The sequence below is a fragment of the Labeo rohita genome, chromosome 17 (genome assembly GCF_022985175.1).
Source record: "Labeo rohita strain BAU-BD-2019 chromosome 17, IGBB_LRoh.1.0, whole genome shotgun sequence".
In the NCBI taxonomy this organism is placed as follows: Eukaryota; Metazoa; Chordata; class Actinopteri; order Cypriniformes; family Cyprinidae; genus Labeo; species Labeo rohita.
The window spans coordinates 35,523,890-35,549,229 of record NC_066885.1 but is presented as its reverse complement, the minus strand read 5'-3'; the positions used below and the strand labels follow the sequence as shown (position 1 = coordinate 35,549,229).

At 38.9% G+C, this 25,340-nt stretch overlaps 2 protein-coding genes across 6 annotated transcripts; one reads left to right on the top strand and one right to left on the bottom strand.

The window, feature by feature from the left end:
* Nucleotides 1–124: 124 nt before the first annotated feature.
* Nucleotides 125–18,864, bottom strand: ttc8 (tetratricopeptide repeat domain 8). 5 transcript variants are annotated; one of them, XM_051133869.1, is made up of 16 exons: nt 18,706–18,864; nt 18,268–18,392; nt 18,040–18,066; nt 17,635–17,755; nt 17,362–17,425; nt 16,485–16,644; nt 16,205–16,294; nt 15,969–16,013; nt 15,801–15,886; nt 12,812–12,899; nt 12,622–12,732; nt 12,377–12,516; nt 4,283–4,457; nt 3,554–3,676; nt 576–659; nt 125–393 (listed from the first exon to the last, which is right to left on the bottom strand). In XM_051133869.1, exons 1-16 carry the CDS (start codon nt 18,848–18,850, stop codon nt 277–279), a joined length of 1,701 nt encoding a protein of 566 aa, XP_050989826.1. In that variant the 5' UTR covers nt 18,851–18,864; the 3' UTR covers nt 125–276. The 5 variants fall into 5 exon arrangements, with proteins under 5 accessions (XP_050989826.1, XP_050989828.1, XP_050989827.1 ...); XM_051133871.1 differs by having other exon boundaries at nt 18,580–18,717; XM_051133870.1 differs by lacking the exon at nt 18,040–18,066.
* An 88-nt stretch (nt 18,865–18,952) lies between these two features.
* On the top strand, nt 18,953–25,078 carry LOC127179993 (putative E3 ubiquitin-protein ligase UBR7). Its single transcript, XM_051133875.1, is given in 12 exon segments — nt 18,953–19,092; nt 20,051–20,184; nt 20,698–20,758; nt 20,839–20,934; nt 21,042–21,095; nt 21,181–21,286; nt 21,436–21,569; nt 23,134–23,169; nt 23,171–23,323; nt 23,991–24,150; nt 24,613–24,674; nt 24,748–25,078. Coding segments are annotated over 12 exon segments (1,152 nt in total). The 5' UTR covers nt 18,953–19,008; the 3' UTR covers nt 24,820–25,078.
* Nucleotides 25,079–25,340: the final 262 nt, after the last annotated feature.

Here is a 25,340-nt window from a genome sequence, read left to right as displayed (position 1 = left end):
CAAGTGCACCTGTACAAACGGCTCAGACAAACTGTACATATGCTAGAGCACACGTATTTCTGAGCAGGTGTTACGTGAAATTGCCTAATCAGAGCAGTACTAAAAAAACCCAAAAAAAACAATGCCATTTTCATGATCATTTTTTATTTTTTTAATGATAAACATTGTATTTAAGCAATGTCAGGCAAAATAGGTCTATATATACACATATATCTATACAGCTACAATCCTTGCAGGTCATTTTTATCCCTGAACAGTGATGTGATAACAGTCGTCTTATAGGGTGGCAAAATGCTGTCTGAGGTTTTTTAGGATCTGCTGAGTGTCCACATGCTCAGGAAAAGCATCCTCTGACTTCTGAGCGGCCATGTAACTACTCTGAAGATCGCCAACCTTCAAGTCACAATGAAAGGTCAGTTAAAATAAAATAAAACACTGTCAAATTTATTTAGCTGAAAAAAACAAAAACAAATTAGGGTTGAAAGTCATTTTATTCCGTTCAAATAATTTAACCAGGAACCATATTGTCATTTTTTAAACGACAGAATAGCACACATCAGTGCTGTGAGTCATACCTTATCAGAGAGCGTGGCAAAGTTAAAATGCGGCTCGTACATGTGAGGAGACAATGAAGCAGCAGTCTGCAGAAAAGCCTTCGCCTGTGCCAAAACAAAAGTCTTTCATGAGTCAAGATGCCTATTCTAATCTTAATCCTAAAGGCACATTTGCAAATCTTTTTAGCAAATGTATTACAGGGTGTTCAATCCTGCTTCTGGGGCACTACTTTTTTTTGTTTTTTGGGTTTTTTTTTTTTAAATCGCTAACTTTCGTCTCACATGTCCGTCACTGCTTACGCTGTGTGAGTGCCACTACAGTCATGCAATGAATTCAACTGAAACATCCTAAACTCCTGACCACTCGCAAGTCGCTACGCAGCGGATTTATTAGTTACATGTTTCCCCTTATGAATTTGTCTGATGCACTATTCTATATGACTACAGGTATGCTTGGGCTGTTGGAAAAAAAAAAAAAAAAAAAAAAAAAAAAAAAAAAAAAATCTAAAATTAACACAAACTAATAAAATAAAGCGCCTTCTGCTGTGACGTCACTGTCGCGTTGCACGGTGGTATCTGTGGTATTCCACTGATCATAATCGAGGGGTTGACGGTCTGTCCACATAAACTTGACTGCGATTCCTCCAGGGGGAAGTGCTTAGAGAAGTGTGTCAAAGCGAAGGGTAGAAGCCCTTTCACACGGGACGCGACGCCACCTTCTCTTGTAGTGGAAGCGTTTTGTGCCGTTGAGGCGTCGTTCGCCACGCGGTCTCAGGGCGGATGTTTCCACAGTTACAACTGTCAAGGTCACATTTGTATTTACTAAAAACTAAATAAAACAGAACGGAAATTTGTGTTTGTGTCATCCTGTCATTAATTATTGTCATTATTTTTTTTTTCTGTTTGGCACAAGTGGAGTTGTTTTTTTGAAGAATTGCCTTAAGAGCATAAAAAAAGCTGTCCGTTATAATTTCAGTGTTTCAGTGTTCTATGATTGGTTGTTCACTGATTGGTTAAAGCCGACGCGGCTACCGCTGCCGCTCACAAAAAGATCAAACATTTGTATCTTTGGCGGCGCCTGCCGCGAAGCGCCGTGCTCGTGGAAGTGGCAGGATTTTGGGTGCACGAGCACCGCCTCCGCGCCGCCAGCGAAACCGCCCGCTGTTTGCCGCTTTCCGCACGTCTCCCATTGAAAATGAACTAGACACTCGCGACTGCCGCGTCCAGTTTTAAAGGCCGTTAACGCAACCCTGGAGGGCCACTTTCCAGCAGAGTTCAGCTCAAGCTCTAAGTATAAGTTTAAGGTCAGGTACTGTTGAGGGATGGGTAACAAAACAGGCTAAAATCAGTGATTGGTGTAAAATGCAGTGTAGTGTTGTTAAACTGCAGGATGTGCTTGATAAGAAGAAGAGTTATAAAAAGCACATTAAACTGTTCTCCAGGCACTTGACTTAAACAGTCGCTTGTAAATACACTGGATCCATGCATTAGTTCTAAACGTGACAACAGTCTGATAGCAATGCAGCTGTCTGTGTTATTAATGTTAATCAAACAACTTTTGGTAGGCTATTACTTACCCGAGTAGTACTGTTAAACCTTGGTATTTGTATGGTTGTTTTATTACGGCCCGGTGCAGGACCCTGTTGTTTTACTAAAGATAATGATTATTATTCTCTTTCAATCATTCAGGCCCTTCGGGCCCCTTAACGTGCTCAAAGACAGGAAATCAGCTTCTTTGGTCTGAATGTGGGTTTTTCTCTGAATTTTTAACTAGCCCTGCAAGGGGAATCATACGATTCACACCAAACTTTGACTACACGATGCCAAAACACTGAGAAACCCAAACTTAAAAAAACTGTCCCAACATTTTGTGAAATGTGTGTTGCAGTCGTCAAGATCTAAATTTGTTTATATTTACAAAATACATTTAAGTTAATCAGTGAAAACATTGGCAATCTTTATATTTTGTTCTTAATTAAATAAAGGTTAAAGAGAATTAACAAATCACAGATTCTTGATTTCACTGCATTTTACTTCAACTTTAAAAATGGTTTTACACTGGTAAATTTCTAAATAGATGTTTTATATTAATTTGTATAATAGTGATCCAAAAACATTGCAAAATGCAAAATAAATAATTTATACCAAAAGACACAGCAAAGTCATCACGGTGACAAAGACTACCTAGTTCTTATCAAGTTTTGCTTTGGATTTATTATAAAATGACTATTACAACAAATTTTACTACTTTACTGTACTGAAATAAAAAGCATAGCAAGTGTAAGAAGTCACAAAGTCTCATGTCATTCAAAAAAATAAGGCCAGACACCTTAATGATTTAAAGATTTAACTTTTGTTAACTAGTTAACTGCAAAAGAAAGAAATATTAATGCTATAATAATAATGCATTAAATACCTTTAAATATTTGTATTATTGTCATTAACATCTCTCTTTTTAAACACTGCCTTGAAAAAGAGATCAAAAACAGTGCTTTAAGTTTTATCTTTAACTGCAGAAGCTGCTCAATATATTCAGCCAACACAGACTTGTTGCTGCTGTAGTTTTCTTAGTCTGAGTTTACTCTGCATCACCGCTCTATTTTGACATCAGTTCATCATGATTTTGTTCTGTTAACACTGTCAATCATAGCAATGACTTGCGAAATATAGAGCATTCACGTTAAGTCACTCGTTGACAAACGGCAAAACTGTGAATGGATTACATGGAGAATCGGAGCAAAATATGCTCTGCCTTTATAGCACAACTGACCGCGCTCGCTCGCGCATTATAGACTCCTGTCACAGTCAATGACCCACTACACACTGCACTATGAATCTCTTATTTACATGACACACTATACATTCTGATTCCCAATCAGTGTGGATTCAATTCAGTATTAATTCATTTTGCAAACACATGGAACAGTAACATGTAACTTTCTGTTAAGGAAGACATTAGTTATTGTGAGACTGTTTGACCAGGAGATAACCAAACTGACCTGCTCGATGCGGCCTTTCCGTAGTTCCAATACGGCCAAGTTATTGTAAGCTTCACCATGGTTATTGTTAAAAGCCAAGGCCAGTTTAAAGCATTGGTAAGCCAGAGTCAAATCACCAGTGCCCTGCGGAATAGAGGAGAAAAGCCAGAAATGTGCATAGTTTAATAATTAATAAGTTGGGTCATTACAGACTGACATTTAGATTTTTTTCCTGACACAGTGCATGTGGAATCAGCAGTTTTAATTAACTGTTCCTGCTTTGGGAACAATGGCAACCTTCAATGCTTTAAAATACCCTTTTCCTCTAAATAAATATGCAATTTGTTTTTTTTTTTATTTCCAAACCAATCTCAGAAAATCTACAATAAGAGAAATAAAACAGTCCTTACACTTTTGCCAATTAAAAGTTTGCCATTTTTGCCAAAAATTGGCTTTCCATGCAGCATTAAATGTTTGGTTTACAAAAAAGATGTTCTTTTGAGTGGGTTATTGAGTGATATCAGCATGAATCAAATGCCTGATTGGTCTGAATCGGTCAGATAAAATCAGTACAAAATCTCTAAACCTCATGTCAGAACAAATCACTTTCGAGTGAACACTCAGCGGTGGAGTTCGTTCTAGCAGTGAGAGACAGTGATTGTTATGAAGAGCGGCCATGCCCTTTCTGATCTGCAGACTGGTATACAGTTGACACTGGGTTTTGTAGGAGGGCACAGGGTGTCTGCTTACCACTGCAACATGTCCCAGATTATACCAGATATCAGCCTGTTCCTCATCACTGGACACCAGGCCTAAAGCTCTCTCAAAGGACGACAGGGTCATATCATACTGCTGGGCGTAGAAACAGCACAGGCCCAGATTATTATACAGCTGGCAGTTGAACACACCCATCTGCAGCAAACGCCTAAATAAAAACAGGAGACAAAGGCTGAATTTACACAAGATATGATGCAGAGATCCACAAATGTTAATGATAAATCCCCTGTGGTGTTTGTACTGGCTACTGTATCCAGGCCACCTGGGCACAATTCAGACTTTATTGAAGAATTTGCTGATTTTCCATCTGAGATAGTGCTATCTGCAGACAAAGTCTTACTTGTTGGTGATTTTAATATCCATGTTGATAAAAGATGCATTGGGATCAGCATTTATAGACATTCTGAACTCTACTGGGGTTAGACAACATGTGTCAGGATCTACTGATTGTCAAAATCATACTCTAGATTTAATACTGTCAAACTGAATTGATGTTAATAGTGTTGAAATTCTGCAGCAAAGCAATGATATCTCTGATCATTATCTAGTCTTGTGTATACACCGTATAGCTAAAGCTCCTTAGAACTGATGTAACAGAAACTATGGACTCTCTCTTTTCTAGCACTTTAGATACGGTTGCTCTTTTACCCTTAAGAAAGATTAAGGAAAACAGTGCGACGCCATGCTATAACAAGCACACTCGTGTCCTAATGAAAGCAGCCTGGAAAATGGAGCGCAGCTGGAGGAAAACAAAACTAAAGCCATTTCATACCGCATGATGTGAATGTAGCCTATTCTACAGAAAAACATTAAAAACGGCTAGAACGGATTACTTTTCATCTCTTTTAGAAGAAAACAAACATAACCCCAAATATGTATTCAACACAGTGGCTAAAGTTACGACACAATAAAGCGTCATCAGGAGCTGACATTTCCCAACAGCACAGCAGTAATGACTTTATGAACTACTTTATTTCCAAGATCGATACTATTAGGGATAAAATTGTAACCAAATCCCCAAAAACTTCAAACAACTTGACCCCAAAGAACTAGTTAATTACAGACCGATCTGGAATCTCTCTTTTCTGTCAAGGATAGTAGAAAAGGTAGTATCCTCACAATTATTACTGCTCTCATTAGAGTTACAAATGACCTGCTCTCATCACCCGATCATGGTTGCATCTCTGTTAGTGCTACTGGATCTTAGTGTTGTGTTCGACACTATCGACCACAACATTCTTTTGAATGGACTAGAAAATTATGTTGGCATTAGTGGTAATGCGTTGCCATGGTTCAAATCACACTTATCTGACTGCCATCAATTCGTGGCAGTAAATGAAGAGGTATCATATCGATCACAAGTGCAGTACGGAGTACCGCAAGGCTCAGTACTAGGGCCGTTACTTTTTACGCTTTACATGTTACCCTTAGGAGATATCATCAGGAAACATGGTGTTAGCTTTCACTTATGCTGATGATACTCAGCTCTATAGTTCTTTGCGGCCCGACGAAACATACCAATTTGAAAAACTAACAGAATAGTTGACAAAAAACTGGATGACTAGTAATTTTCTTATTTTCTAAAGGTCAGTAGGATTTTTTGATTTGCGCCAAATCCTTTCAGCAGCCCTGACCTTAGAACGATATTCTGGAGGAACATCAGACATCCAAAGGGCAGAAGGGGTGGTACAGGCTGGCCTGGAAGAGTGCAGACTGTGTCTAAACAAGATGTCAGAGTGGAGCAGAAAGTATAAGCAGCACTGTTAGCATCAAGAGACAATAACTGTAGTGTCAGGACCCAGTTTAGGTTAAGAGTGAGGAGGAAGTGATCCGAGGTGTGCAGTGGAGTAACCAGCACAGTGTGAAAGATTTATCTAGATGGATGTTGACGTCTCCAAGCACAACTAGAGTACCACCATCTTCAGGAAAGGTTGAGAGCAGCACATCTAATTAATCCAAGAAGTTACCTTGTGGTCCTGGGGGTGGACAAACAACTACAAAATGAATTCTAAAAGGGTGGGTAACAGTGACTGGATGTGATTCAAAGGAGCTGTTGATACCCAGAGAGGGCAAAGGAGTACATTTCCAAACATTAGAGATAAGCAGACCAGTACCTCCACCTCTTCCAGTCAGAAGGGGAGTGTGGGAAAATGAGAAGTTTTTGAAGAGTGCTGCAGGAGTAGCAGTGTCCTCTGGCTTGATTCAGGTCTCTGTCAGGGCCATGAAGTTTAGCCTTGAATGACTAGTAATAGAAGGAATGAAATCTGCTTACTGCAGACTGGCAATTCCAGCAGTAATAGTAGTGATTTGGAAACACACAGTAAGGGCTGGTCATAAAAACTGAAACAGAAGTGAAGCATGGTGTAGGAAAGAGGTTGAATAAAAAGCAATACTTATGTCCCTTGCCGTTGTACCCGCTGCCGCGGTATACTAACCTTTTTTTTATAACAGTCTGACAAAACCAGAAATTTAATTCAGCTGGACACATTTTACTGTTTATCACAACAAAGGGCCACGCAAGCACACGACAGTGACAGGGTATGTGATAGTACGAGACCAAATGCCTCTTCAGCACGTCTCAACACAGTAAACAAAACAAGCATTTCCTTGCAATGACAACTGCGTTAAACACTAAAGAGACAAGAAACATCCGCTTATTGACGGCTTCTCTCAGAAGGGCTTTTCACACTTGAAATTGTATGTCGTAATTAACTCATTAATAATTCTCATAATTACAGATTGATCCACCTCCTGAATTTCAAATAATTTACTGATTGTCATCTTCATCCGGGACTTCATCCATGAATTGATTATCAGCTTCATCCAGGACTAAGTACTGCCTATCAACTTTTGAAAAATGAGATGCAAGATCTTTTACTGATTGAATAAAAAAAGTAATTAAATATATTTGCAATTCTTTTTGAATCATGAACAAGTTCATCTTCAACTTTAAGAATATTTATCATGAGCTTTACTTTTCAGTATTATTAAACTGTTAATTTGTTTCCATATTATATTACCATTACCTTTAGCTTCAGATAATATGTTGATATAATAATTTGATTTTGAAGTACGAAATTCATTAGTTACTCGATTTCTCAGTCCTTTAAACAACTGAAAATCTATTTCATGTCTAGTTTTAAGAAAAGTCTTAAATCTCTTCATGATCTCTTCATTTCATTAATTGACGTATCGTTTATCCAAGGAAGCTGCATGCGATTTCTTACGACCTTTAATAAATTTATCTACAATATGATTGATATTTATCATAAATTCATCACAACATTTATTTACTTGATTATGTTGTAATACTTCATTCCAACTTACTGCCATTAATTCCTTCTCAAATTCAGCCAGATCTTTAAGAGGAATCTCAAGTTATACTAATTCCTCATGATTATCGTGATAACTTCCTAATCTTTTTTTTATTTATTTATTTATTTTTTTTTAAGTTTTCCAGCAATTAATACCATATTATGGTCGGACAATCCACAAACTAAATGATATGTTTTTGTTATACGTTCAGGTTTATTTGTAAATACCAAATCTATTAGTGTTTGTGTTTTCTTGATAAAACGAGCGGGGCCGTTGATCATCTGTCGATAGTCGTATTTTGAAGTCAGATCCTTGAGCTTTTTTCTGCAATGCTTGTTTAACCAGTTTATATTAAAATCTCTGAGAACTTCAGTTACGTTTAAAACATTTAAATAATTCTTCTAAATAATTTATGTAGATTTAAATGAATCCTTAATATATATTAATACACCACCACCCCTACCTGTAACTCTATCTTTTCTAAAGCACGTATATACTGGAATATCAACCATACAAGTTAAAATATTATCATGTAATCATGTTTCGCTTGAACATATATTAAAGGGGTCATCGGATGCCCATTTTGCACAAGTTGATATGATTCTTTAGGGTCTTAATGAAAAGTACTTAATGAAAACATACTTTGGTTAAAAAAAAAAAAATCTCAATGGTAGTGTAAAACAACACCCTTTATACCTTGTCAAAATCAGCTCTGCAAAAATAAACCCATTCTGGTCAAGGCTGCTTTAAATGCAAATGGGCTCTGTTCGCCCCGTCCCTCTCTTCTCTCTGTGGAGTGACTAACCTATTTACTTTAGCCACATGTAGCCATGTTTAGCCGCTAAACTTGCTAACTACCACATTATTAGGAAAGGCGATCGCAAAGATTAAAAAAAAATCTTATACTCACTTCTTCTGTAAGTGAAGCTGGATCACGAATGATTCGCGCGAACATAGACGGATATATGTAGATCGGGAGGTTCATTCCTTTCACAAACAAACGTAATTCACTGCATCTTCAGCGGCTCAGATGTCGGGAGTAAATGACAACCACTATGTTCATTATTACATCCAGCAACACAACACCTCAATTGCTCAATTCCTGTCTAACTTACATCCCTGCTCCGGCATCAAAACAGAGAGGGCGGACTGTGACAGCTGATCCGAGGTAAAATGCTGAAGTCAATCAACTATCGTGGGAGCGGCCTCTGTTGCTGTGACACCACAACGACAGGCATCTGAGAACGGCTCGATTTGAAAAAGGGGATATTATTTTTACAGATGAATTAAAAACCACTGCATGGATTTTTATCATTATAGGGTAGATTTGTACATACACTGCCAACACACATTGATGTTCAAACAACATGAAAAAGTGACCTTAGCATCCGATGACCCCTTTAAAAAAAAAAAAAAAAAAAAAAAAGATTAGATCCAGTTAGCAAAGTTCTAATTTCATCACATTTCAAAATAACTTCTAATATTTAAGTGTCCTCTAAAAATTCCTCTAGGTTTTAGAGATAACTTTTGAAAAAAAAAAAAAAAAACGTTCTGATGATGTTGTTCAGAAGAATCCTATTCTAGATGTATTGTTTTCAATCCAAGTCTCGCTCTGCGCAACACACCACTGCAAACTGAATCCACGCAGCAGGCCAAGCCATCCCGAGAACGTTCCACAACATCGCCAGCAGACAACATGTCAGATCTTAAAGGAACACCACTACTTCCACTCATTAGTCCTGTAGGATCCGGTTCAACCTGCCGGCATCAAAATCCATCTACCAACGCACCAGCTACAGGGCACAGTCTCTCACAGTTCAACTGGGCCACACAGTCGCGCAGCAGAATCCGATCAGCGAACCGCAGTCCGAGATCCTCATCCCGACAGCCTGAAGCTCCTGCCGATCAATCCACAAGCCGAGGCATGTGGGCCCGGATTGAGCTGTATATCTCCGACCACCAGGATCAAGAGAGAAAAGTATATTGACACATGTAGATTGTCCATATTAATTCGACTGCAGTTCAACTTAGCATTTGTAACGACACGTGCCGATTTATATTTCAGGGTGGAGCAGTAAATAGCAAGCTGACCATGTCCAAAATAATTCAGTTGTTGCTCACTGACTTGTGGTTCACCTAAAGTGAAACAATATCGTTTGTTCTGTTGCATCTTTGCGGCAAGAGTTCTAGATCATCTAGACCATTAATCCTGAGGCAGTTGGAATGCAGAGTAGAACCAAACAGCTGATGAGTAGTAGATAAAATCGCTGGTGATAATTACTTGGAACGTGTGGTCTTTCACTGCCTTGTTTCTGTTGCCTTTTAAAAATGATTTCTTCGTCATTTTATATCTATGAATGATAGTATTACTGTGTAAAAAGATTATCACTACGCTGAGAGAGAAAAAACTATGAACAACGTTCGAATTTGCAATCAAATACACAGTCGCAGATCATAGCGCACTATAAACGCATGTTGTGTAAATGAAGCACTGAGCCTCTGCTGCCTCTGCACCGCATAGACTACGGACTGCACTGCAAACAGATCCTCGCTTAATTGCATTCACTTTTTGCTTATATACAGCACTCAACTGCCATGCACTACTGTATATAAGGATCTGAGAATCAGTGAAGACTTCTGCAATTTCAGATTTGACACCAAGAGTCGACTCTGACTCTAGGGCTATTCAAGGAATCAACTCTTCTGGAGTCGACTCCCCATCCCTAGTTAAAAGGTTGACTTTTTTTTTTGTCTGTTACTATGGGCTCAGTGCTAAAAAAAAGTCTACAGATAGCCAAATTACAAGCAATGGCAGAAAATAAATACAATAGAACAAAGACACAAATTCAATAAACAGTGCTTTTCAGTTTTTTTCAGGTCGGTCTAAAATAAATTTTCAATGTAAAATAACTGCATAATCTTCACTGTATAAATTAAATATAGATGAATCATTATTGATGTTACCAAAGTTATTTAGTCAGAAGCAGAGCATTGCTTGTATTTTTTTTTAACCATATTATCAATATTATTACTTATAGTTAATTCTTTTTTACAGATACACTGAATGATCAACAACAGTTGATCAACTTGATCGGTTCTTAACAGTTCTGTTAAAATGACAAATATGCATCCATACATTTTCATTTTTAGACATTTTCATAGTTAGTTGTAACTATATATATACACACACTTATCTATCTATAAATAAATAAATAAATGTGCACACACACACACACAGGACCATATAGACATATGTGTGCATATAGGCAGCACAGTCAGGGCGGCAAAAACGACAGAAGTTTTAGGCATTCATTTGGAAGCACTGCACTCATATCAACAAGTTATCACCCCATTAGCGTAGTTATTCTAAATCTAAATTAACACCCTCATGTACATGCATAAATGTCATCAAAACGATTAAAACTGTATGTGTGTGAGAGAAAGTGGGGGAGACACAGGTGGACCAGGTGAAGGCTATTAAATATGTACATCCAAACCCCGTTTACTTAAGTGATTACCAGCTTGCATCAGTTGCTTTTTTTATAGTGTACTCTAAAATCATGGTTATTTTATTTCAACGTTTATTTAAACTTTTGTTTAGTTTTTGGGTAGTTTTTGTGTAACCCAGCTCGCAACAACTCAGCTGTATGTAATGAGCGCTGATACTTTGCATCCTCTTCAAGTGAGGGTAGTTCTCTGAGCCATCGACTTGCATTTCCTTGGAAAACTATATATGTATAAATATGTTTTATTTAATCTACAAAAGTTTCTGTGCTGTAAATTACTTTATTTTATGCAAAGCAAGCCAAGTTACCTAAACAAGCCACATTGGTCTTTTCGCGATGATTTTTACTTCTAAAATGCTTGTTAAACGAGTTTAAATATAAGAAAAACATTGATACATTGATACGTTTAAATGGTAATATATGTTGTATGAACTGTATTTAATGAAAATAAAGGCATTTAAAGAAAAACAATCAAAGAAATGTCAAAATATAAATACAAAATTTAAAACGAAACTAAACATCCATCTAAATAAAATAAATAAATAAATAATAATAATAATAATAATAATAATAATAATAATAATAATAGTTGTTTTCATAATTGTTATGTTTTGCAAAACGTGCACTGCAAAATGTATAATCAGTTGAGCTTGCGCCGGCCTTGTATACACACACTTGCCAAAAAAAAAAAAAAAAAAAAAAAAAAACTAAACTAAAAATAATACTAAAAATACTAGCCAGTGGCGATTCTATTGCCAAGGTATCCATATAGGCTTGATTATGCGATTTTATAATCTTTATAAAGTGAACAGTTTCTATCCTTATAGTCACACTCTGTGAAAAACACACAAAAAAAATTCACAGAGTAAAATGTCAAGTTCACATCATCCAATTAGAGACTTTCTCCTAAAAAAAAAAACAAAAAAAAAACCTTTTCTGCCCATTGTTTTACTTAATCTTCACAACCTGGTAACCTGCACACACACACTCTCTCTGGGCTGGAAAAAAGTAGATGATCTGGAAACACTGACAAACACGGACGCTGAGTGCAGCGATCTCCACTAAGATTTTCAACTCAAATGAAAGTGTCAAAGACGTTTGTGCTGTTTGTTGCTACTAAATCTGCAAACAAACCTCAGTAACAAACTGTACTGTTTGCGATTGTGGTTGCTGAATAATGGAAGCTTTTCAATGTTCTACCCTCTTTTTTTTTTAATAATGTGAATAAAAGAAAAAATAATGTCACCTGTAAAAGCGCAGGGCGATCTCTGGCTGGTCTGTGTAAAAATGATTGCTGCCGATACAGGCAATGGCCTCCACATGTGTGTTGTCCTGCTTTAATACTTCTTTATAGTATTCTGTGGCTGAGGTCATGTTATTCATTTCCTGATGGAGACAGGTAGATTATTCTATTACATAAATAAGACAAATTAATCCACAGTATACAAAATGATGTGAACATTACAAAAAGGACAACGAATACGCAAATACCTCATGGATGCGTGCAATTCCCGTGAGCAGCGTGACCTCGGCGGGGAAGTGGTCCAAGCCTTGCTTAAACACATTCAGGGCTGTGACTGGCTGATCAAGTCGCTGATACACCTGCGTGGCATAAAGAGCTCTTACTGGGAAGTAATTACGGGAAGATGTACGCAACAAAGGCCGACTTGTCAAGCGGTACCTTCGCAAGGTAGAGGTAAGTATCGACAAATTCTTGGTGTGCGAGCGCTGATCTGAACTGCTTCTCAGCTTCACGATGCAAACCCAGTCTACAAACACAACACAAACAAACCATCTCTTTTAAAAGGAACAGTACATAAAACACGAACATTTGTTGAAAATGTGGGCACAAAAGCTACGCAAAACCATGCAGACGATATCGTCGATATTATCAAATTGCGCTGTGATAATAATGTTGATTGTGTAGCTTCTCAGTGAACTACAGCTCTGTGTAGTAAATGCTGCTGCATCTGAAAGTGCGTGAAAATACCACATTCAATAAGATGTTTTTCACTCCAAACTCACTTCACGACGTCAGTCGAGTGTTATGTGAAATAAATCCTTGTGTGAGATGATGTGGCTTCTTACACAGAATAATCAGAGGAAAATCCATCACAGAATTTGTAATGTTTTACTGGTTATAGTGGGAATTGTACTGGTTTTAATGGTAGCTGTAATGGTGCCTGTTGGTCTCTATTGGTAATTGGTCACCTTCTATATAATCAAAGGAAAATTGTCCCAGACAAGTTCTACAACAGTCATAATACCCCAATGTTTAAGGTGATACCATTTTAAAAACTCATTATCATCAAATCTGAAGCAGATTGCTGGCAACTTTGCCATTTTAGGATAGTTTGGGATTTAGTCTTAGTGACTTAGGAGTCCTCTTCACTACTCTCAACGTTTCACAGATTTAGGAGCTATTTTTAGCCCTAAAACGCTTTGTGAAATACTCTTAGAGCAAAAATTTAGGAGTCCTAAATTTAGGAGTGATACGCCCATTATTTTTAAAGGGGTCATCGGATGGCCATTTTCCACAAGTTGATATGATTCTTTAGGGTCTTAATGAAAAGTCTATAATATACTTCTTAATTCTAAATTCTCAATTGTTGTGTAAAACAACACCCTTTTTACCTTGTCAAAATCAGCTCTGCAAAAATCATCCCATTCTGAAGGACTGTTCCTTTAAATGCAAATGAGCTCTGCTCGCCCCGCCCCCTCTTGCTAACTAACAAGTCATTAGGAAAGGTGAATTTTTTTTCATAAAAAAACAAAGAAACAAAAAAAATGATAATCACTTCTGTTGTAGGTGAAGCTGGATCACGAATGATTTTGCGTGAACATAGACGCATTTATGTAGATCGGGAGGCATATTTTCTCCTGAATCAGCAAGTTATGAGCTACTTTTAGCTTTAAGGTGTTTTGTGAATACGGACCCAGATTTTGAGAAATGTGTCATTCCATTACTTGCTCACCAAAGGATCCTCGGCAGTGAATGGGTGCCGTGAGAATGAGTCCAAATATTTCAAGATGTTAATTGATGGAATAAAGTAGTGTGGATTATTGTGATGTTTTTTTTAGCTGTTTCTCATGGTTCTCATTCTGACGGCACCCATTCACTACAGATGATTCATTGGTGAGCAAGTGATGGAATGACACATTTCTATGATGAACGAACAGACTCATCTACATCTTGGATGGCCTGAGGGTGAGCACATTTAAAATACTGCTTTAGAAGGCTCATGAAATGCATTTCAAAATTATTTTATAATGTTAGCTGAGTTGCACTTGTAATCCCAGTATGTTTTTTCATTTAAAAAAATGATGATAATGTAGATAAAACGGCCATTTTCTACCCAGAATTTTTCTGATTTGAGCACTCAGTTAGAAGGTGAGACGTCAACAGAAAAACCCACCACTGTAATTGGCTAACATCTTTCCATATGAAATGATTATTACATGTGGAAATCTTTCATACTACTATGTTTTCATACTACTAACAGTAACAGTGTGACTGATGTCACTAATGCATAGACAGCAGTAAAGCACGTCTGTACACGAGCGCTTGCATATTACACCCAATGGCGTCTCACGCCATCTCCTCCAATCGTCCTACATCGCTGTTTTACCTTTTTTGTAAAGGCCGTTTGATCTTCTTCGCATGTTCACTTTGTAAACACTGGGCTGGTACCTCTGCAGCGATGCAGGACGATTTTGAAGTTATTGGAGAAAATGAGATGGGAGCTTTACGACATACCCTAACTGTATTGAACAGGATTACACATGCGCATCACAGAGCTAGACAAGACGAGCATTTGGTGTTAAAAAGTATATAAATTGTCAATTTGTTTAGAAAATGACAGATCGTTTTACTAGATAAGATCCTTCTTCCTCAGCTGGAATCGTTTAGAGCCCTTTGAAGCTGCATCTTGGAAGTTCAAACTTGGGGGCACCATAGAAGTCCACTACATGGGGAACATTCCTGAAATGTTTTCCTCAAAACACATAATTTCTTACCAACTGAAGAAAGAAAGACACAAACATCTGGGATTACAAGGGGGTGAGTAAATTATCTGTACATTTTTGTTCTGGAAGTGAACTTGTCCTTTAACAGCAGACATTAGTTGTTGAGAACAAGTCTCCATGATTATGTGTGGTGATGACGATTTTCCCGATTCCAAATCCATGTGTTTCAATAGGGCAGAAAAGAATCATCTTTTAAACTGGGGAGTTCGTTTTGAGTTCTGAGACACGCATGGTGTTTTTTTTGTGCAAATGTCAAGAACATTTTGATTCTCCATTTCATGCAGGTCAAGTGATTTGCAAACAGAACAGATTACAGATTACGTAGAACAATTATTGCTCACTTCTCTACAATGCTGAAACAACAGCATCAGAAATCATGTCACTAATTCTCATCTGAATGAAGAAGAAAATATAAGTCCACACTCCCATAAGCACTGCTTGTTTATTACCAACTTCTGGGCCAAACAAGTACCTTAAAGTACCTTGACCAAAAAAAAAAAAAAAAAAACAGGCTACTAGTACAAAAACACAAACAGTACTTAAGGGAGTGTGCAGGTTTATTTTTTCTTCATTCAGTCTGCTCCTATAACTTGAACCTCAAAAAGGTGTACGTCTGTTTTACTACATTATTGACTAACTCTCACCTGTAATAGCATTTTCCCAGTTGTACTTTCCACCACCAGTCTTTGAACTGAGCCTGTTCAGTGGCAAGAGCAGCCAGATCTAATGCCTGCAGATGGGCAAAGAGGAAACTGAAATGTCTGAAACACAGCAAACAGCTATGACAACACAATGATATGAGACCAACTTACATTTTTTACATCACTTTCATGATGGAAGATGTACTCAAACAAGGTCTTGTGTGTGAGAGGGAGAGACAAAAGTTTATAAAAATCACATTAGCTTAATATATTATGAAATATTATATTATAATATACACAAATATTACACTAGATCAGAATTAAAAGGAACTACTTGTTTCACAATGTAAGTTTTTCAAGAAACATCAAAAGTTTTACACGCAGTTTTCCAATTTGGTTAAAAATACCTTGGACAAGTTTGGTCTCTTGGCATACTTTGCTAAGTTTAACCTAGAAAGGTTAATGAATGGTCCATCTGGATTGGTTAGCATGGAGGCCTAACACGGTAACAAAACAAAAAAAAAGAGAGTTACAACATTTCATTCCTACAAATGTTTGCAGAATCAGGAAACTACTGCATGTGAAAATCCAGTCCAACAACCGACACGGCATGACAAATCACTGTACATAGTGAGGAAAACAATGCCATGCATAAAATGAGCTCTGAAAGGCAACACAGCACCTTACCGTTCCCAATCTGACAAATCTGCCTGAAGCACTGGTGACCGGACGGGCCGTGCTTGCAGTTCGTGGGGTTCTGATGGCCTGCTCCATAGTTTCTGGTCTACCAGACAGTGTACTGGGCCTCACAAATCCAGTGATGGGACGTCCTGACTGAGTCATTGGTCTAGGACACACAACACAGTTAAATGTTTCAGTGAGGTATCAGCCCTCAAATAAGCATTAACATACATGTGAGGATAAAGGAAGGATTACAGGGCTACATGACTGCATCCAACATCACGGTATTACGGTTCATTTGACAACTAAAATGTAAACAGCAGCTCTTGTGTTGAACAGCAAAAAGCACAAACTAGCAAGCTGAGATTGTTTCATATCAAAAGTAAACCTTATCGCAGTTATTTGACAGCAGGTGTTACAAATAATGTTTAGTGATGTTCACGCATCAGCAGAAAACTTGACTAAAAAGACTACAAGACCCGTCTTGAGATTTATGAATCCATATCAGTAACGAGAAATCGAACAGTTAAGCCTTCCCTAGCATCCACACAATTTACCGGTTGTAGTTTGCCAACATCATGAGCACAATGACGTAGTCAAAAAGCAGGCGTTCAGAGAAACGCTAATTAAATGTCATTGTTTTCGTCACTGATTTTGCCCGTCCACAAAGATTTCATCTGAAACTGAGAATGGCTGTTTTGGCTGATCATCTTCAGTTACTGAAATTTCAGTGCGTCACTGCTTAGAGCAGCAAAGCCAAAGCACTGACGTACTGTAATCGCTACAACGACGCTGCTAGTAATTTACAGTTTCGTGCTTCAGTTGCTACAGGGCCAAAGGTTACTGTAGTTAAAACCGTCTGAAAAAGCAGATGAGGCCGAACCTGACAGCTGGAGTGGGCGCTCCGCCCTGACTCGTTCCTGGAAGCCTCAGCGATGTTCCCGGACCTGACGAAACCAAAACAGGCGCAGATGAAACGGAGAAGCATACCTCTGACAGAAGTCTGGGGCTTACAGACGTTGAAGCTTAGTTCCTGCAAAGCTGTTCACCAGGGCCTAAAGACCTGGAACAACTGAGCTGCACCACATAAGTACAGACAACCTGGACTTGACGGGCTGAAGCGTAAATGATCTTGCTGGGACAATAATCTACTCACGTGCAACCTGTGCGATGGAGCTCTCATCCAACATCATATCAGCGATGCCCTCCTGATCCACCTCCACCTCATCGATGTACACCATCTCCGTCAGAGCTCTGGTCTTTAAGCTCCACGCCGCCTTAAAAACCATCAGACCACATCATCTTCAGCCTTTACCACAACAGGCCTTCACGCCACACTCTTCAGATCATCCACAGTTACATTTAAACAGACGGAGGATGAGTGCTGTTACCACCTTCACTGGAGGAAAAGGTTGAGCCAAGCGAAAGCTACGACAGGGCCTACTGGACAAACAATGTAGGGCACGGAATACGGGGATACTGGGAGTGACACATAGGAAATATTGGGAACACTACATGAGGAACAACTGACGCGCTTAATGAAAGTTTTCAAAACAGTTACCTCAGAAACATGACAAGTACCAGGTTCCTTAGCAAACAAAGTAACGGGGAGAGTGTGAACACTTCGGTGTATCAATCAGTAAACGTCTATAAACATCATCAGATCGCTAAATGCCAGCAAACACGTCGAGTTCAGAATCCAGCAGATGAAATGTGTCACAGGCGCCTCATAATGAGCTTACGAGCGCCGATCCGCTCAGCTAACTGCTAACGTTAACCGTTCACTAACCTGGTCATACGGGCTTTCTGACAGGAGCTTCGAGCAAATATCGGAGCATCTCTGGAACCTCCGTCTCCTGCAGGAGCTCCAGGCCAGAAACAGCGGGTCCATCGTGACCGTCACCTCCATCTGCACTGCTAATAAACGGACAAACGTTACCGACAAACCACACCGACTGCTCGACGAGCGCTAACTCTTTGCTGACGTCAGCGCGCATCACGTTACCCTGACAACGGAGAGGCGGGGATACAGCACGTGCGGAACAAAACACACAACACACGCTGTAAGGTTATTTTTTCCCTGACGAAGAAGCACACTCACACTCAGCTGAGGAAGATGTTGTAGTTCAGAAACGCAGCAAAATCATGTTAAGAAAAGCTGTTAAAATACCACCACAGTACCAACACTGATGCGTAATGATAGTAATAATAAACATTTGACAATAACGTTTTAAGGATTTCCGCTGGTTTGGGGTGAAAATTGTCCACACGTCTATGTAACTGCTCAAACCCACACGTGGTTTTCGTAAGAAATATAGAAACGTTACACCGACACGTTCTAAATAGATCTGTTCCCGCCACCGTTTGTCCATTCGCAACCCGGAAGTGACGTGTTTCGGCGATTGGCGCTTCTGAAAGCTGCTCTTTCATCGGGTTCACGTGACGGTTTAGGTCGCCGTGGTTTTGAGCCCGTACATTGTACGCGTGTGTGTGTCGTGTTGTTGCTTTGTGTTTGTGTGTGTGTTGTGTGATGGATCGGTGCGCAGTAGATGAGTTGTATGAGGCGTTCGCTGTGCTGGCTGGAAGTGACCCCGATCACTGCTCTTATCCGAAGGTAACAGTGTGTGTGTGTGTGTGTGTGTGTGTGTGTGTGTGTGTGTGTGTGGACTTGTTTTTGCTACATAGTGGAGACCAAATGTCCCCACAAGGATAGTAAAACCTGAAATTTTTTGACATGTTAAAATGTTAAAAAAAGATTAAAAATAGTCAATGATGTTTATCTGAAAGTGTAACGATGCAAACATGTTTTCTGTGAGGGGTAGGTTTAGGGTTAGGGTTGGGTTAGGGGATAGACAATATCGTTTGGTCAGTATAAAATCTATAGAAGTCTATGGAAAGTCCCCACAATTCACAAAAACAAACATTGATGTGTGTGTGTGGACTTGTTTTTATATCCTTGTGGGGACCTAAACCTGAATACACAGACTCATGGGGACTAGTGTCACCGTGGGGACCTAAATTGAGGTCCCCATGGGTACAAAAGCTTATAAATCATACAGAATGAGTTTTTTTGAGAAAGTAAAAATGCAGAAAGTTTTCTGTTAGGGTTAGGTTTAGGGGTAGGGTTAGGGTAAGGAAGATAGAAAATACAGTGTGGACAGTATAAAAACCAATGCACCTATGGAGAGTCCCCACAAAGATAATAAACCAGACGTGTGTGTGTGTGTGTGTGTGTGTGTGGTCGTTGGTGCAGGTAAAGAATAGTAAAATCTGTCATTGTTTGGTTCACGTGAGGAAAACATCTAAATGATGTTTTGACGGTTTTCATTTTTAATTTGATGACTTCATTTTTTAAATGTAAATAGGCAAAATGTTTTCTGTGAAAGTTGTGTTTAGGGTTAGGGGTACAGTATACAGTTTGTACAGTACGAAAATCAACATACTTATGGAATGTCCCATAAAATATGGAAACCAACCAGTGTGTGCTGTGGATGTAAAAGTATGTATTTGCTGTGGCAGGTTGAGGGTTGTTCGGTGTGTGCTGAGTTGTTTGTTTATTTATTGTGTTTCAGGGTTACGTGAAGAGGCAAGCCGTGTTTGCGTGTAACACGTGCGTTCAGGCTGGCATGGAGCCGGCCGGTGTGTGTCTGGCCTGTGCGAACACATGTCATGATGGACACGACATCTGTGAACTTTACACCAAAAGGTCTAAAAGATTCATCCGTTCATCTGATCAGCGCTTCTGTAGTCTCGAGATTGACTCAAACATTTCATTTGTCAAGCAGTAAGAATAACTCAAGAAGTGTGAAATGTGAGCCTGCACCACAAAACCAGTCATAAGAAATTGAGATTTATACATCACCTGAAAGCTGACCCTTAGGATAGGACAATATTTGGCTGAGATACAACTCTTTGAAAATCTGAAATCTGAGGGTGCAAAAAAATCTAAATATTGTGAAAATCGCCTTTAAAGTTGTCCGTATGAAGTTCAGAGCAATGTTTTGAGATATTTACAGTAGGAAATTTACAAAATGTCTTCATGGAACATGATCTTTACTTCATAGCCTAATGATTTTGGCATAAAAGAAAAATCGATCATTTTGACCCATGCAATGTATTTTTGGCTCTTTTACAAGTTATTTTTGATCACAAATGTCTGTGATGGAAAACACTTTGATTTATGGGTTGTTCATGAGTGTGTTTGTTTGATTTGTCACAGGAACTTTCGTTGTGATTGTGGCAATGAGAAATTTCATGGCTTCAAATGCAAACTTAACACCGTAAGTGTCACAAACGATGAGCATTTGAGTTTGCCCAGATGTTTTAAGTGATCTAATGTGCTGTAATGTGCCATTCAAAGGACAAAGAAGGACAAAATGTGAAGAACGTGTACAATCACAACTTCTTTGGACGCTACTGCTCGTGTGACAGACCGTATCCTGATGAAGACGACCAGGTGTGTGACTCTTCCGACCCTCAGCGTTTACTGCATGATATGGGTTTGTGCTGAATTACCTGTTAGTGAAGTGCAGATGTTTTTGACTTGTTTTTAATTCTTTCAAGGTGAATGAAGAAATGATCCAGTGTGTCGTGTGTGAGGACTGGTTCCATGAGAAAGTACATTCAGATACACACACACACACACACACAGTGTTTAATTTGCTTTTGCTTTCTCGTTGATGATCTTGTTTTGATGTTTCAGCATCTGGAGGCTCCGGCGGTGGACTGCGATGCGCTGATGGAGATGATCTGCGCTCGCTGTATGAATCGAGCGCCGTTCCTCTGGACGTACGCGGTTCACTTTGCAGGTGGGTCAGTTTGATAGTGTCTGTAGGATGTGTTTTGTCATTTTTGTTCAGTTCATCACACTGCAGTCACTGCATCATTGCTTTGTTAGAAAAAAACTATTCTGATTTCTGTGGTATCTACATTTCTGTTTTTTGTCTTCTTTTTTTAGTTTCTCCTCTGAATAAACAAAGCCCTTGTAAAGAGCAAACGAATGCTGATATGACAGATGAGAAGGGAAAATGTTTACATACAAGTGGCCAAGAAACGTCCTCAGCGAGTTCCTACTGTCAGCAGGAAGAAACGGTGAGAAACAGCAAGTCTTGTGTGATTTAACCAGTCCAGACATGATTTTACTCCAGATTGGCATCTCCCAACCTACACATAATGGGCCTCATTTATGAAACGAGCGTACGACAGAAAATTTGGCGTACGGTCGTTTCTACGCAAAACTTGGAATCTATCAATATGGACGCGAGCGGCGGCTACGATCAAATCTCACGTCAGGTCTGAGCTCGAGCACGCAAGTTTTTGAGTTAGCCTGAATTTGTGTGCAGCGTAGAGAGTTTTGGAGAATTTTATAATGACAGCATTTTGTTCATTTAGATTATTTTCCTGACCGACAAACAAAGCTTTTTTTAGTTTTTTAGCGTGTTAAATTTATATGCGCAAATAGCAGCACAAACAACAGACCGTGAGGATTCACACATCGTCACATCACACACCTGCTGCACTTCAGTGAACGGAGAAAAACAGAAATTATAGAAGGAATAAAATAAATGGGTCTAGACAACACAAAATATATTTCTCTTAGTAACTAACAGATTAACAAAAGAAAAACAAACTCTGCAACAAGCATAGGCCGATTTTTGTTTTTGCGACACTCTTAATGCATTTTATTTGTTAAATGTCTGCTTTATTAAATGTGACTGATCACGCAGGCGCCACACACACACACACGCACACATACACACACAACATTTCAGCATTGCTAACTTGACATTTCAGCCATTTATCAAACTAAAATACAGTCAACCAAACATAAACGTTTCACTGCTCAATCTAAAAGGTCTGCTGTAAAATTCAGAATAAAGTGCAGCACCAAAATAAACATTTTTGCGCATGTGAAGGATGATTTACATGGATAATTGGAACACAAGTGAAGTACAAAGACTTGTTTACATCATGGATAATAGTTTTTTATGTCTAAATATTTATTTTATTTTTTATTTTGCATTTCAACATCATCAAGAATAATAGTTTAGCACAAATGTTACATGGCAAATAATGGAAACATCTGGATGTGGATGAGAGGCTTGTGAACCCAGTGCCATATAGTTTCACTTTACTCATTCATTCATTTTAGCTCTTGTTTTCTGTTCTTGTTCTGTAATACCGTTCAGTTTAAAGGGTTTGTTGTGGATTAGAGGAACTAAATAGGCTATGATGTTTATAAGTGTTTCGTTATATTTATTGGTATTTAATATACATACTTTATAAATGAATGCTAGTTTGTAAATATAAGGTTAAAAGGTGTTTTTAGAGTAAGATCAATTTCTCTTTCATGAGTTTACTTCCTCTTTTTGGCCGGGTTTCGTTTCTCCGTGTCGTAAACTCTAGGGGCAAGGCTTCTAAACCGGGGTGTTTTTAGGGGCGTGATATTCAGATGAGGATTGTTTTTAGCCGCCACTTTTATCAACGTACGATCATCATTTTTTTGTGACGGGATTGGCAACATACGAATGTTTCATGAATCACACGTGAACTCTGTCGTAAGATGATTTGTGTGCTCGGATCTGCGCTCGTTTCTACGTTCGATTGATAAATGAGGCCCAAAGTGAATGTGCGTCCTGTTGTGTGTGTTCGCCAGACCGCTGGAGCCGCAGGGTCGTGCGTCCAGCCCTGATTCGGCACCATGTCGTTTGGCTCAACAGCCCTCCAAAGTTCTCAAATGCACTTTAAATGAGCTCAAGGCCAAAGATGCGGCGGGTACGAGGGCTGGCGCTGTGTTCTGGCCTTATTTCTGGAGAGCAAAACTCTGCACATGCACCGACTGCAAGGTGGGTTTCATGCATCTCAGTTTTGAGTATCAATTTAAAAAGCAAACGTTTGTTCTAGAGGATCTTTGAAATGGTATCTGTTACCTCCATTTCTGTCACACATGGAGTTGTGTCGGCTTCAGGGATGGGTAGCATTTCAAATACATGTATATACTATTTTGTATTTAAATACCTTTGGAAAAAATCGAATGTATTATGCGGGATTGCTGATTTCCTGCAGGGATGGGCAGTATTTCAAATGCATGTATTCAGAATACTATTTTGTATTTAAATACATTTTAATCTTTGTGTTTTTGTATACTTGTTGATGCTGGAAATCAGAAGTCTAAAAAAAGCTTGTTTGGCAAAAAGTATTTTATGTATTTTGAAAATCCAAAAATACTCAAATGAAATGTATTTAAATAAATCCATGTATTTGAAATACTGCCCGTCTCTGGTCGGCTTCATTGCGCAGATACTGTTGAAAGAGAGTTGAACTGGATGACGACATCACTGATTCAACAATGAACCAACTTTACCTGAAAAACTGTCTGTTTGTTATTGTCCTCCTGATAAACTCTTTTCCTAAAGATGACTCTTAGCAGGTCTTAAATTTAGCAATGTTTTATCCATACGAGAGTCTGTTTTTCTACAATATTCTATTTTTTATGTTAAATATTACGTATAGAGAACGTATGTAAAGACGGGTGTTCCTTTCCTGCTGGACGAGTCAGACACGCTGCTCGCATACGAGGAGAAAGCCAAAGCCGAAGCGCTGACGATCGAAGAGCTGCTGCTGTCCTGCCTCACCTCACTGAACCACGTGCAGCAGCTCGACATCATTTACCGTAAGAGTCGGTCTGTCTGTACAAAAAGTTTGGAAAGAAGTCTCTTTCTGCTCACCGGGGTTGCATTTAATGGATCCAAAAATATAGTACAAGCTGTAATATTGTGAAATGTTAGTACAATTTAAAGTAACTGTTTCCTGTGTGACTCTTTGTTGAACTGCAATTTATTTCTATGAATGTTCAGCGTCGTTACTCCAGCCTTCAGCGTCACATGATCCTCCAGAAATCATTCTGATATGCTGATCTGCTGCTCAACAAACATTTCTGATTATTAGCAATGCTGAAAATGCATTCAAAATAGAAATGGAGTGGAAATTAATGTAATGCATGTATTCATTTCTTGTTTTGTAAAATCTCACTCTCTGAAGGATCGTGTGACACTGAAGACTAGTATTTTAGGGTTTAGTATAGACGTGCCTCTGCTTTGAAAATAAAATGTGGACTTTTTCCTTTTGCGTCTAGAGTACAATGACTTGAAACATGAGCTGCGTGAGTTTCTTCAGCAGTCTGCAAACCAGAGAAAGGTAAAGATGAGAACAGTTACTTACTGAGAAAAGTAAGATGTAAAGCTCAATTCTAATGGATGTTTGGTTTTAGGACGTCACTCCTGAGGCTGTCCGTGAGTTTTTGGAGGAGCTGCAAACAAGAAAAAAGAGACGGCTGAACTGAGCCCATCAACGCCATCCAGAGCAGTGGTTCTCGACTCCAGTCCTCGGGGCCACTGCTCGGCACATTTCTCTGAACCTGAAACTCGGTTCAGTTCATGGATCTCTCTCGTAATGAGCTGATGATCTGAATCAGGAGCGTTAAATGAGAAAGACACACAAAATGTGCAGAGCGATGCGAATCGCTGATATTGAGTATTATGAGACTAGATGTTCTTTGACTGGATCCACCTTAATAAAGTCTCCTTGTAATTGTTTCGTTACTATTGGTTTTCCTTTCGTTTCGTTTACTGCTGCCTCGCTGTCAGTCCGGCTGATGTTGTTCTCCATGTTTCGCATTGTAGTTTGCTGTAGTTCTTGTTGTGATTGGGTTAGCGATGCTGATATATCAGTTTCACTGTTTGTGTTAGTGACGGGGATGTTACAGTCACTTGTTAGATCATGCCTCCGTGCCAGAAACATCAGGTCCAACCCCAGGCGCCAGGTCCTGTTTTGTCTGGTAACAGAACAGCTAGTCAGCAAAAT